The sequence below is a fragment of the Drosophila navojoa genome, chromosome 4, assembly GCF_054131105.1.
Source record: "Drosophila navojoa isolate 15081-1374.11 chromosome 4, UAZ_NAV_1.0, whole genome shotgun sequence".
NCBI lineage: Eukaryota > Metazoa > Arthropoda > Insecta > Diptera > Drosophilidae > Drosophila > Drosophila navojoa.
The window spans coordinates 13,750,586-13,765,687 of NC_142892.1; the positions used below are offsets into that span (position 1 = coordinate 13,750,586).

General features: G+C 36.3%; 1 protein-coding gene across 8 annotated transcripts in view; it reads right to left on the bottom strand.

The window, feature by feature from the left end:
* Window positions 1-645: 645 nt before the first annotated feature.
* The window catches only part of shep (RNA binding motif single stranded interacting protein alan shepard), a 159,348-nt gene continuing 144,891 nt past the window's right edge, over window positions 646-15,102 (bottom strand). For 5 of the 8 annotated variants that reach the window (XM_089258978.1, XM_089258979.1, XM_089258981.1 and 2 more), the window contains 9 exons: window positions 11,752-12,005; window positions 9,801-9,859; window positions 8,339-8,463; window positions 4,679-4,820; window positions 4,242-4,612; window positions 4,002-4,187; window positions 3,296-3,471; window positions 2,651-2,691; window positions 646-2,507 (listed from right to left, as the gene is read on the bottom strand). In XM_089258978.1, the coding sequence (XP_089115104.1) occupies window positions 3,307-3,471; window positions 4,002-4,187; window positions 4,242-4,612; window positions 4,679-4,820; window positions 8,339-8,463; window positions 9,801-9,859; window positions 11,752-12,005 (1,302 nt within the window). In that variant the 3' untranslated portion in view covers window positions 646-2,507; window positions 2,651-2,691; window positions 3,296-3,306. The remainder of the gene's footprint in view (window positions 2,508-2,650; window positions 2,692-3,295; window positions 3,472-4,001; window positions 4,188-4,241; window positions 4,613-4,678; window positions 4,821-8,338; window positions 8,464-9,800; window positions 9,860-11,751; window positions 12,006-15,102) is intronic. The other 3 variants (XM_018100690.3, XM_089258983.1, XM_018100689.3) reach the window with 2 other exon arrangements.

Below are 15,102 nucleotides of genomic sequence, written 5' to 3' on the forward strand. Positions count from 1 at the left end.
TGAATCTCAAACTCCTTGTCTCCCTCTCTTTCAGTATTCTGACTAACTCTCTTCTTGCAAGTGCCTCTCTCTGAGATTCTCAAAGCCAGTCCAACTCGTTATTTAGATATTTCATAAACTAAGAACTCATTCAGTTAAATCACAAATACAATGTGTGTGTGTGGGCTGCATAAGTGTGTGTGTGTGTATGTGTTTTTGTCAACAAAAAAATAAATACGCTAGGCTTCAATTTCAAACACGGTGCTGCCTGTCTGTCTATTGTGATCTTCTGATCAAACGATCTATCAACCCATCGACAATTTTACTGTTGTTTCATGTTTTTAAGACTTACACTTAGACTCTAAAGAAATAATCGCTGCTGCATTATCTTTTCTTCTTCTATGTTTTTTTCTTATTGCTACTTTACTAAACATAGTTTTTTTTGTTGTTTTTAATTCTTTTTTAACATTAAGTTGCTTTGTTTTTTTGCTTTCATTTCTGCTACTGCTGTCTGCCTTCAACTTCTCTATGCTCTCGCCTGTTGTCCCGCCTGCGTTCCATTTCATTCATAAGAAAAAAAAAAACAGACCGCTTCCTTTTCCACTTACAAATTCACTATGTTTTCCACGTGTCACAATGAAACTAAACTACATTGCTACAATTTCATATCCGCTTCTTCTTCTTCTTGTATATGCCTCATTGTTTGCCTTCTACTATTCCCTTTCCATTCCTAAGCCAACATTCTAAACGTAATCTTCTTTTCTCTTTGCTTTGCAGACAACAAAAAATACACTATGCTATCGTCCAGCTCTGCCTCGTCTTGTTCTTCTTAATTCAAGAATATATCTTAGTTGTAGTTGCTAGAAAAAAACACACACAGTTAAACGTAAAAAACTGTAGACAGCTACAAAAAATTCATTAAATCGACTGATGAGCACAAAAATATGCTAAAAACTAGTACAAGAGTTCTTATTATTTCATTATCTTCATGCTGTTGTTATTATTATCAATTTGTTTTTCTCATTAATCGCCATGAACCAATCAACGTGATTCATCATCTTTTTATCTTTCATCTGTTAGACTCTAAAAACTACTAAATTTTCTGCTTACTGCATTTTTGCTAGTACTTAAATCTAATTCTCTTTTTTATTTTAGATTTATTTATTATTTTTTTTTTTTTAACTTTCTGCTTCAACTTTTTACTTTTTTTTCGCAGCTTTTCAAATTAACAAAATGTGTGAAACGTTTGCATTTAACATAAATGAGAATATTTTTCCTATTTTCTTTTCTCTTTACAAAACGAAAAACAATTTCAACTCTCGCGGGCGAGAGAGAGAGAGAGAGAGAGTGGGAGAAAGAGAGAGACAGGGTAAAATTGTCGCTCTCTTAGTTTTGTGCTTCAAACACTTTTGACTCTTAAAAATTGCATTTAAAATCGAATCAAAGACAAATTAAAATAGCAAAATAAAAAAAATCTTGGTAAACCAAAATTTTCATTTCCATCATTTGTTAATTCAGTTTCATAAACGACAATAAAAAATAAATATATTCGCTTTTACTTGACTGAATAGTTTTTTTTTTTTTAATTTATTTTTTGTTGTCAAGCTTTTATTATTGATTTCATTTTCATTTTGTTTCTTGTTTTGTTTTTCGTTTAACATACATTGCACACATTTTTGGGTTCTTCGGTTTTCATTTACTTTGCTTTATTTCGTCACAAAGTTGTTTGCTTTTGTGGTTTCTCTGTATTTTAACATTTTTACATGCGTTTCTTTTCCCTTTTGCTGTTTCAGTGCAATTTCTTGCTTTCTCTTATATAGATTTACTTAACTAGAGTTTTGCGTTTTCTTTCAATTTTATTTTATTTTTTCTTATGTTTTATTTTCATTTTTCCTTCTGTTGTTTGCAAACTGTTGTTGCTTCAAGTGTTTGGTTTACTTTGTATTTTATTTTTAATTTTCTCTCTCCGAGAAAATGTTGCCCCCGTTCTGGTAAGTTTCTTCCTGCTCTCTCTCTCTCTCCCCCAATGAAAATTGCGGCCCCTTTCTACTACTACTACTTGCCCGTTTTCTTGTTGCTGTTGTTTAAGCATACTATTTAGTGTATAACTAATTTCTATTATTTAAGTTTAGTCTTTGCTTTTCTTCACTTTTTACGCTCTCTTCTCCGCTCGCCTGCTTAACTCAACTATGTATGTATTTTTCTTTCCTTTGTTGTTGCTGCTGCTGCATTTACTGCTCTTCACATTCATCTTTTATACATAACTCCCTTAATTATCTTTCTCTATCTTTTATTTAGTTTTTTTTTTAACATTATGTTTTGTTTTTCTTAGGGAACAGCATTTTCGGCTGTTATCAAACTGCTTCCTCGATTCCGACGTGGCATCCTGTTATTCTCTTACTCCTCTTCTCCTGTTGTTCTTGTTGATGTTGTAGATGTTGTTGTTATTCCAGCGCTTAAAGCTCCCAACGCTAACCCTCCATTGCGTCCATGACATAGTACTCAATTCGGGTACTAAAATATTATATCTGAAATAATGGAACCAATTAGAGTTTGTTGTAGCTGGCGAAATTCCCAAGGAACCAGTTCATATATATATAACAAGAAGTTTCCCTTATATCAGATTATATATAAGTTGGTTCATTGAGATTCGTATTTGTATGATATTTACCTAGTATGTATTACCAGTGTTTAGGCTGCTTAGTAACTATACTAAGTATGCAAGTAATTGTTGTAGTTGTAGTTGCAGTCATGAGGCGGCAGGAATCAATTTGAAAATAAAAGAATTGCGTTTAGTAATGAGAGAGAGTTAAAACATTTCTAGAGTCAAGAACAGATTTTGTAAGCAAACAGGCAAGCAACAACAAGCAGCACACAAAACGAATGAAAAGAAAACAAAGAGCCGTGTATAAAAGGAAGAAGATGATAGTAAAGGGATGGGAAATCACCAATGATCGTGGAATGCTGAGAGTGAGCCAGGCGTAAGAGTCGTGAGATGGTTAAACTTTAAGCACACAGCACATGCAAAACAAGCTACAGCGCTCAAAGTGGGTGGCACACACACAGTGAGTGCCCGCTATAGAGGCCAATGCAAAACAACAAAGCACAAATAAATCAGATGCATGAAGAACAGCTCAGACAGAGATAGAGAGAGAGAGAGAGTGAGTGAGTGGGAGACGGACTGGATTAGTCGCGGCTCAAGAAAGTAACAGACGGAAGAGATGTTCAAATAGAGACAATGATGAATAGATAGTAACAGAGAGACAGAGAGACAGAGAGAGAGAGAGAGAGAGAGAGACAGAGAGACATCACTCACCTCGCGAAGACCTATTTGGGAGCGGCTTGATGTGGATACTGTGTGTATGCCTCGTCGGGTGATGCAGCTGTGCTAGCCTGTTCGGAATCTGTCATTGGCATTGTTGGTAAAATAGTTGGTGGTGGTGCATAATATGGATAAGTTGGACTAATATACTGTAACGATGGAGAAAAATTCTATAAAGGAACCGAAAAGAGAACGGAAAAAACAATGGAATAAAAGAACAGATATAGAATACAAATTATATATCAAACATCATTCAAATTTAATTGCAACGAAACTTTCTCTCACAGCCACACACGCACCCACACACACACACACATACGCAGAGAGACTCACATACACACATATTGATCATCAAAGTTGTCTACTGAGCTACTCAATCGTCATATATGATAATACTCAAACATATATGCATATATGTATATATTTTTTGATAATACTATGGTTAAAAGATTTAAGGAAAGGTAAATAGATATTTTTGAAATTCTGAATACAATATAGTTTCTATTATAATATCGAACATGGTAACAAATAACTGACAGTGAATACCCCTCAGTTCAACATGGTATATAGATTATTCGATTGCTCTTCAACTCTGACATCCATATATGCATATACGTATATGTGCTTGAGTATTCTCTGAGTAGGTCGTATATAGATATTGCATTTGCTGTTCACTTGCTGACGCTCGTTGAGCACTTACAGAGTTTCCAATCTGGAGGGTGGCCAACTGCGGCATCATTGTTCCATATGGCACAGCCGTGTCGCCACTGACCATCATCGAAATGCCGCGTGCGGGCACCTGGTTGACCTCCTGCGGTTTGTACGAGGTGACGCCCAATTGGGGAGCGGCCGCCATTTGCATGTACTGCAGGGCAGAGGAGGAATACTGATAAATGTTGGACATATGTTGCAAGGCTGATAGAATGCGCGCGTCACTCACCTGATCATCTACCTGAGTGATCGGCTGTGTCATCATATAGCCGGGTATCCATTGCGAGCCAGCGACCGGATAGCCACCCACCTGTGGTGCCCCAAAGCGCGAATAGGGTACACCGATCGGTGTGCCCACATTGACGCTGACGCCGTTCTGTTGCATAGTCGGATCATAGGCAACGGGTATGCCCTCGGCGGAGACATCGCGCCACGCGCGCGCATTCGGATCGGGCGTCTTGAAGAGATTCTTCTTTTTGGGACCGCCATCGGCGAATTTCACCAATAGGGGATCTTTGGCACCCTGTATTGTGTTACCGTTGAACATCTGTATAATTTGTTCGCACTTCTCGCGGCTCTCCATGCGTGCAAAGCCAACACCTGCAAGGACAATCCGCCATAAGAAGAGTTTATATCGAATCCAATTGGAATGCCAGCTTCACTTACCCTTTGAGTTCATCTGCTGATCACGCAATATTCTAGTGGAAACGACTTGACCAAATTTCGCTAGCATTGCCTCCAGATCGGTCTCTTTGAAGTGTGGTGGCAAATTTGCTATATACAAATTTGTGGGATCCTGTTCCTGTTGCTGTGTAGTTGTTGTACGCATAGGATAGCAGCGTGTTGTGTTGTTTGGTGTTGTTGTGGTTGTTGTTGTTGTTGGAGGATCAATCGTATCAGTTTTAGTTGGTTTTTTTTTGTTTCGTTGTGTTTGAAAGTTTGCACACAAAATATTTGTAACATACACAAACAAAAGCAGTTTTGGCAAAAGCGTATGTTGTATGTGTGTGAGCGAGAGTGTGTGTGTGTATGTGTTCAATTAATGTGTATGTGTATGTGTTTGTGTTTGTTTGAATGAGCGACAAAGACGACGCATTTTCAAAGAGAGAGAGAGAGAGAGAGACAGAGAGGAGGAAAGAAAATTAAACGTAGAAATTTTGTCATTAGTAAAAATTTTAGTACATTTATTTTTTGGTTGTTGCAAAATTCTGTTATGGGTAACTGGCTCTGTGTGAGTGTGTGTCTGTTGAGTGAGTGTTTGCGTGTGTGTGTGTGTGTCTGTTAAGTGTGCCTGACTTAGTGTTGTATATTGTCTGCGTCTGCGTGTGTGGGTCTGTAATGCCAAGACCTAATAGATTGCTTAATTAAATAAATACCTAGAGAAACGCATAACGAATTCAAAAAGAATTCGCTAATAGACCTAGATCGAAATTATGTACAAATTGCATGAGCACAGTTAGATGTTGCATGTATGTATGTATGCACGTATATATGTATGTACTGTATGTAAGATGACTGTGTGTATGTATGTATGTAGAGTCGCCTAGTTATGCACTTAATTAAGTTAAATACCTGATCTCTTATATGTTTTAAGGTTTTCATTTTTTTTAGTTTACTTAGAATTTAGTTTTTCTTTGTTCTTTTGATTGATTTATATTATATATAGTATATAGATAGATATAGATATCTTAGTTAGTTTTTGGCCGGCGCAGGTTTGTAGCATTTTGCGTACTCAAACAACAAACTTGGTAGGTTGATTATATGGCTGGCTATAACTTCAAATATACGATTACAGTTTATACAGTTTTTCGAGAGATACATGTTATGTTGATTATATATTTCGATCTATATATAGAGAGAGAAGATTAAATGGTTCATCAATTCTAAATATATTTCTAGCTAATTTAGTTACTTTACGTTACGTTACGTTACGTAGAAAATAAATAGAAATGTTTCAATGAGCTCCTTAATGTCAGCTATCTTTAATGTTTCTATAGCTATATATGTATATATAGTAATTATATATATTCGATTATAGAGTTTTATTTTTTGATTTGTTTACAATTTTACATAACTATTGATTTCTTCATTTCTATCTAATTAATTTTTAATATGTATCTAAAATACTTTTAATGATTGCGACTATACAAATCGAAGAGCTATATGGCTCTATAGTTTTTTTTTCTGAATGGGATTTCTCTATACTGGACCACGTCAGGTTTAATACTTTATTATCGAGTTGTAGTTAACTACTTAAATCAAAAAGATTAAATAATATACTATGTATAACTAGGATGTACTTTAAATATATCTAAGTTTATTAGCTAACTATACGAAGATAACTGTTCAGGGCAGATGATCTTGGCTTTAGTTCTTTTATTATTATTCTCCTGAACAGTTTACTTACAGTTCTTATATCATATAAAATAATATTAATTATATATTCGAAAAACCAATTAGCTAAATGAAAGGATTATAAAGTATGAATATACATATGTTCCAGGAGAACATCTGATACTATATATTATATAGTCTAGCAGTGATGAGAGTATATGCACACGTATATCGGGATATTATACGTAAAAATATATTGATGATTTTGTAAGAATTATTTGAAACTCGGAACAGTTCAGTTCTCTATCATAATTCTTTATAGTTCTCCGACCTGCTAGACTATATCAACTGCGGCTAGCCGAAGTTCATTCAATTACTAACTGCTGCTATGATAATTTATTTTATGAGTTAGCTCTTTATACTTTGAACATGATAGCTAGACGATATATGTGCTACTTCTTATGGAATTTCATAAAACTAATTCGTATACCTGGCGAATATTGGAAATGTGGAAATCAACTGTGAAAAAATTAAGAATCGCTTTTAATGCAATTAATTAACCAACAAATCCGCTAAATGTTTTTTTCGCTCGATTATGATTTTTAATTGTTGAAATAAATACGTATTTCTATTTCTGCTAAAGGAGGATTAAAAACGTGGATTAAAACAATTATTATAATGGGGCGAAAGAGGTACAAAAAAATAAATAGATTAATGAATGCATTTGCCTTCAATTATTATTTAATGTACACTAAAATTGAAACGCATATTCAATGCATATTTAATATTTAGCATTTTGGCAGCTAAACTCGCTGAACGCTGATGGGAAAATATATATTTTAGCTACGAGTACATTTCATGATAATAAATGCAATTAATTTCTTGTGTAGTCTCTGCCGTAGTCAAATTTTCAATTATGAATGGGTAATAAAAACATGTTTAAGCTACGCTAAATATGAATTATATGTGGATTACTAAATTGGATATGAAATATGTATTACTAGAATAATATTTGTGTGTTGGATGTGGGAATCAAGTATATTGGGGTAATATATAGTACGATATACAGTCTGTTTTAATATAGAAATATATAGTTTAACAACACTACAAACTAGGGTTTCGGCTAAGGGTATGGAGGGGGTTTATTGGGTTGGGGCTTAGATTTTGTTGAAACTAAAAACTTAAATCATAATAAGCTAAATTGAGATTCCACAGCAACAACAACCGAAATTGCTGGCAATTTATTTAGCCCACGCAAACGCTGCGTGGGAGTCACACAGAAAGTTGCGACCGACTTTGTGGCTAAACTGAAATTGCGAATGCGAAACGAAATGAAATAAAAAGGGATACGAGAAAGGAGAACACAGCGAAACACACACAGTGAGAGAGAGAGAGAGAGAGGGAGGGAGCACCCCGAAAATGAATTTGCAGCTCTGATGAAATACCTCAGTTGACCTTTAAGGGCTGTGCGTGGGTTTCCTTGAAATGCAATGCAAATTCCGGGTGGGCCGAGCAAGGAAAACTTTAAAATCAAATTTAAACTCGAATCTCATTTGGCATTTCACATATTCTGATGCAAATGGGAGCAACTAAGCTGCAGCTGCAGATTAAAGAGGAAATGGTACTTTAAAAGTATTCCAATTGAAATGCAAAGTTCAGACTTAGTTTACGAGAAGCTCCTTTGTTTCGTTACTTAAAAAGTAATATAAAAACTTAATCAAAAATAATAATAATAATACCATAAACTTATCAAATAAAATATAAAATTATACTTAAAAACAAAAGCTATTCGAGGCAGCTGTGTAAACGAATTGTAATGTGGGGAGGTAACGTTGGGCCCTTGTCAAATGTGGATTTTAGTACAAGGTTAGACACGGATTACGGATTAAGGGGAGCGAGGGAGGGGGGTGTCTCGGTGTGGACTGGGTCGGGGTACAGGAGGATAGTTTGCGGTGTGAGGGGTGAGTATTACTTGCATGCAAACAAACGTACAATGGCCGGCCTATGAAGCACCCAGATACCCACTTTGGCCATCTGAGCTTGCACGCCCTTCGCCTGCAGTCCCTTGACGGCCCCCTCAGCGTAGGCCGGCTGCTCGAAGTCGACGAAGCCGTAACCTGTAAGAAACATATTTTGTTTTTGTTTTGTTTTCGTTTTTCGTTGTTGTTATTTTTTGTTTTTGTTTTTGTTTTTTGCGTTTTGTGTATTTTGTTTTACAGGGGGCGGAGGTGGAATTTTTTTAATTGCATGTTGAAAGACATATATATAAATATATATATAATTTGTATAAGTAGAATAAGAGTATTTAAATTGCGTTTAATTAATTTATTTTTTTATTATTATTATTAATTTTTAATTTGAAAGTTCACACAGTTTTACAAAAGATGAAAAGGAAAAAAATTGGATCGAAAATTTAATTATTTCCGCACGTGCAAAATAAGTTTCAGAGTGATGAAAAACAAACAAAACAAAAACAAAATATATCATTTGAGAAAATGAGAGGGAGAAAGAGAAAGAAAAAGCAAAATAGAAAGAGAAAGAATGGTAAAAATAAATTAATAATTTCTCAAATTTTAGCTGTAAAGTATTAAGAGAGAGCAACAAACGGGAATGGTTAAACAAATAATTAAAAATATACAAATTTATATAAATTATATATACAAATATATATCAAATAAATCCAATTACTGAACAATGTAAGCCTTTCATATACACACACACACGCACATAATTATTTGTACAGCTCGTTGCTTGCTGGCAAACGTTATATATATATTTATAGGAGCGGATATTATCAATATATATATATATAAATATCATTAGCATTAGTAATATAGAGTAGATATATATAGAGGGCATATCGGGGAGGCATAGTAGGGGTGCAATAGTAGATAGGTGAATGCATGAATGATTCGATTGCAAAATGAGAATTAGACGAAATTATAAAATCATAATTTCACTTAATCAAATGAAAGCCGAAGAAGAGAAAAATCGACAAATTCATTTGCCAATCGATTAGTTTTTGGTTGAATAATAAATACATCAAAATACCAGACACAATTAATGAGAACGAGCAAAAATATGTCAAAGAAAAACTATATACGTAAGTAGAAGTAAAAAGAAAAACTATACCAAATACTAAATATGCCTAGTACTCAAAGGAATTGTTGGAGAGAGATAGAGAAAGGAAAAATATAGATATATTTAGATCTAGTATTTGTTTGTTAACCTTTTGACCTTTTGAGTACTGCGCATATTTATAAACTTATAATAAAAATACAAAATACGAATAAAGAGAAAAGAGAAAAGAAAATCCTTGAAAGAAATCATCGATTATTTTGTATACTTTTTTTTTCTCTTTTTTTTTTTTTGATTACATAACACATACTAATAATACATATACAAAAAACACACATAAATAAAATAATGATGAGAATGGTGAAGAAAAAAATACCTTTACATTTGTTTGTTGTTTTATCTAAAATAGCCTTGGTTGATATTATTGTTCCGTATCTGTAAGGGAGAGAACAAAGAAGGGAAACGGGCGGACCCGGTGAATTAGTCAGCGAAATGGACATATGTACGCTATAAATATGTAAAGTAGACGTAAAACTAATTACAAGACTCTTGCATGTCACAAACTTCTCTCACTCTCACTCTCTCTCTCTCGCTCACTCTCGCTTTCTAAGTTTGACTCATAATATAGTCGACTATATTTAATGTCTGTTTGATTGTCATAAGCTGTGCGTGGCTGGCTGGCTTGACTTTTTCTATTATTTCATTTTTGCTTTATTGTTGATTTTAACCAAACGACACGCTTCTCTCTGTGCCGGCCCAAAAGGATAGCAGCCCAGCACTATAAGGCAATTAAATAGTCATTAAAATGCAATATTAATAGCGCGCGCTGAAAAGTAGGCAACGAATTATATTTCGCTCGAAATTGCTCATTTGAGCTTGGACCAGAGGCAAATTAAATCGATATCAGCATAGTTACAGACATCGATACACACACACACACACACTTGAATAAATGTTTTTATGTATATACATAGTATATATGTATGCAGTTATAATAACATCAAAGCTGCCCAAGCAAATAAGCCGCTTATTTTGATTGCCTCGCAGTCAAGCAGCTGCAAACAGAGTGAAAAAAATAATAATAGAATAGAATAGAATAAAGGGTGGGCTTAGGCCCAGCAACACCCTGTCCAGTCAGGCTAGGCTATAAAAAAGAGCCCAATTCACCTTCAATTTAATAAGTTGACTTGTAATTATTAGCCCCTCCCCCATCTCTTCAGCTCCAGCTAAGGCGCAACTCGTGTAAGCCCTCTTCTTGACTTACCGATAACACCCAGCCGTTTGTTGCCTTGCTTTTCTCTCTCTCTCTCTCTCTCTCTCTCTCTCTCTCTCTTCCTCTTCTGCTACACAGTGTAAGCTTGTTTGATGTTTTTATTTTCATTAATTTTTATGTGCGTGGCCTTTAATAGTTTCACAAGTATATATACATATATATATATACCATATTTTTTGTTGATTCGTGGAGTGGGCCACGCTGCGTATGCGTTATGTACACAACATACCACATCATAATCATCTGCAAGTGCCTCTAGTGGCAGTTCTGCTATTTGTTTTTATATTCGTGATGAAGCGTGTGCTCTAATTAGTGGATTTTTGTTTAGTTTTGCTAAAACTCGTCTCCTGCGGTCTGCGGGCAGACGGCCAGCTCGACCGAGGCGTGGGGGCTGAGGCATACAAAATATATATATGTATAATTTTTGGGGGTTGCTTGCCCTCTGACTGGATAGTGAGGGGTCTATTTGGATATATATATGTGTGTGTGTGTATGTGGCCTTTGTAGAAACTCAACGAAGCGGAATGAGCTGAGGCTAAGCTGCTCATTAGCAGCTGGAATGAGGCATGAATTGAGTTTAAGCTTTCGGCCATGTCCGCAACACAATTCTGATATATGTACATGTCTCTCTCTCTCTCTCTCTCTCTCTCACTCGAGCTAGGGGTTACTGGGCCAGGCATAGTTTCAATAGAATCGATACGACCAGAGTTTAGCTTGAATTATCTATATTTCATGTATGCGACGCTCGCTTTGATTTAAGCCTAACAAGCGAGGCGGAGCTGCTTTCAATCAAAATAATTATATCTGTTCGAGCTACTCGTTTGGAAATGCGTTCGATTTACAGGACATAAATATAGCATTTATTATGATTCACACCGAACAGTTGGCAGCCAAGACGCCTGATCTCAAGTCATTTGCTGTCTAAAGTGAATTTAAATTTTCCTGTTTGTAATGAGACTTTAGCTATATCTACTTTTCTTCGCCTTCTGTCTGGCTATCTTTATACATATTTCTTTATTTACATATTTCATTATACATTATAAGCGATACTCACTGTGCACACATGTTGATCAGATCCTTATCGGTTGTGCCCTGCTGCAGTCCGCGTATGTAGAGGTTTGTCTTTGACAACTGCTCGCCGCCCTGTTGATTTTGATTCTGTGCCGTGCCGTTGGGACCCATTGTGGTGTTTGTGTTTGTCGTGTTGCTCAGACTGGTGCTCAGTGTGCCGCTCTGGGAGCCCGTGTTTGATGAGCTGCTCGAGTTCGTGTTGCTCGGTGAGGCTGCAGTTGGCACACGCTGGCCGTACTAAAGAAACCAGAAAGAGAACGCATAAAGAAAGAGAGAGAGAGAATATGAGTTGAGTATAAAATGTGAATTTCGAGTGCACATTATTATAGTTAGATTGACAACAAGCTGTCCACAAAATATGCACACACAATGCATGCCAATCCCCTGCCTTGCCCCTTGCAGCCTGTTCCCGATAATATTAAGCGATATTTCCAATGTCTGTTTCACAACTTTGTCTGTCTGTTGATGTGTGTATGTGTGTGTGTGTGTGTGTATCAGAGATAAAGTATTTTTATTGAAATTCCAGTCAGCCATACGAAGTTATTGAATGGCTCAGCTTGAGTCAATGCTATACACACACACTCACACACACACACACATGCACATGCACATACAATGCAAAACACAAGCATGCACATTTAGGTGCAGTTGAGGTACAGTTGGCAAAGGATACACAGTGGGATATGCAAAGGAAAGGCATGTGGACCAAGCTGTGATGATGATGGCGTTTTTCACTTAAAATGCCACAAAACAGTACAAGTGCATATGTGCATGTGCATTGGCATGTGTGCATGTGTGCATATGCATGTGTGTGTGTGTGCTCATATAGCGCTGCAGGATATTTGGCAGCATTGCACGCCAGGCGTTGAAAATCTATAAAATTTGTATGTAACACACAAAAGCGCACACGAAGAGCTCCACAGCTCCACGGCTCGGCAGCTCCACTTGATTCACTTTTATTCTGCGCGCCTTCTTCTTCTCGTTTGTATTATTATTTTTGGAAATTTGCCAGAAATAAAAATGCAGCGTATGTATAAACATATTTTTCTTTTTCTTGCTCAGCATCAAATGCAAGTTTTCTCATCCATAAATAAATATCAACTCAAGTTCAGCTGCAGGAGAGAAACAGTAGAACAATGTTTAGGCGCAGGTAACACCTGATTGCCACGCCCAATACATTTGATTGTGAAAGCACATATCACATGTCATGTCTAGTGTCATGCTAGTTGCCACATTTTGTGGCATACGATTGGGTCGCCAATGTTGCAGCTGCAACCGCAGCGATAAGCGAAACAATTAAATACCACAAGAGCAACAACAACAACAACAACAGCAACAACAACGGTAAAATATTAAAATTAAATGTGTACAGAAAAATCACAGTTTGATATTTTAATATTAATAAAAATCAACCACAAAATGAAAACACAACTCGACTAAATTAAAATTAATTAAATTCATTTTCGGGCTTATTTTTATAATATTTTTACTGTAGCTGTTGCTCTTTTTTTTTTTTAATTACCAACAATATTAATTTGGGGGGGCGTAACGTGTTAACGCCCATTATATGCAGAGCAATTAATTCTAAAATACAAACTAGACTGAGAGATACTCTAGGGAGGGACTGAGAAGGATGGAGGGAAACTGAGAAACAGAGAGATAGAGATAGAGAAAGAGTGAGATAGAGTGACAGAAGGAGAGAGATAGATGGAGAGGGAGATACGAGTGAGAGAAACAGAATTTGCTGTGAGCTAGACAGAGTTAGAAAAAAAAGGAAAAATGTAGAATTTACCGAGAGAGATAGCTATATACAGACGGAAAGATAAATACAGAAGAAGGCAGAATTTACTCAGGTAAAGAAGGAAATATTTTTAGAAGTTTCCTATTCGATATCCATAGACATATCACTTCAAGCAACTGCAACAAAGGGTATAGCTATATATGCATATATAAATATAGCTATAAATAATGAAGTATGCCTCAAGTATACAACAGACAGCGAGAGGGAAAGAGTGACAGCATTACAGAAAGAGTTTTCAGCATATCATAATGATATAAATAATATGTAAGCGCCACTTGAATTCATGAAAATTGCATAGAACGATTTTTCACTCATCGCTTACATACATATAGTTAAATAAAATGAACTGTCTGTTTGTTTGTCTGCTTGTCTAGCTCGACTTGCTTAGCTTTTGAAGCATGTGTGAGAATTTGATTGACAATTGGCAATGTGCTTGTTGTTGTTGTTGTTATTGTTGTTGTTGTTGTTGCCACTGCTGATGGTGCGTGATTTGGTTTGCTGTGCTTCAAGTGCTCAACTGGCATTTGAAGTGTGATGCAGACAGAGACGGCAAACAGCTGAAATTTGCTTTATCAGCAGGCGAAATACCAAAAGGGCAGAAGTGTGGCATGGAGAGGGCGCAGCTGCAGGGGGAGGGGCCAGCAGCAGCAGCAGCAACAGAATTGTACTTGGTAAGAAGGCAACTCTGCAGCAAGCTGTCGCCTACACGCTTTTTATATAATATCCTCTTGCGTTTATTTGCTTTTCCCTCTTCTCCTTCTCCTTCCCCTTCTCTTCTTTTTTTTTTTGACAATTTCTCACAGTGAGAAGCATTGAAGCGCGAATGTAACAAAACAAATATTGCGAATGCTGATAAAATATTTGATACAAGTGGAAAGGGACACCGAGCAGCATATGAAAAGATGCAAAGAACTGAGACGAAACGGGACGAGACGAGACGAAACGAGCTGAGATGAGAGTGAGTTCAAGTGCGAGTTCATTTCTTTTGCACAGCTTTTGTTATCTTTTCTGCCAGCGTAAGTACTTACAGACGCACACTTAGGCTATATATGTATATATATATGTGTGTGTATGTGTGTGTGCGTGTGTCTCTGTACACTTAAGCATAACTACTTCTCATACTCTCGCTCCCTCTCTCTCTCTTTCTCTACAGCTCCGGCCTGGCTCTCTCTCTCACTCTCTCTCTTTAGCTCTGTCTCTCTCTATGTAGATACAATAATTTTGGGCTCTTGTCGCTTGTCTCGTAATTAAATAATAAATTCAGCTGAAACATTTTCGTATACTGTCTCAAGTCTGATGACTATTTGCATGTGTGTACGACTCTGACTCTCTCTCTCTCATTCTACTCTGTATATTTGTGTGTGTGTGTAATGTGCTCATACGCCCCGTATGCCAATGAACTTTTTTGCTGTCTGATAATGAAATTATATCGTTCGCATAATTTAATGCGCACAGCAACAAGAGCAAAAGTCATAAAAGAAACAGACACACACACACGCACACACATATACGCACACTCCATGCCTTATATGT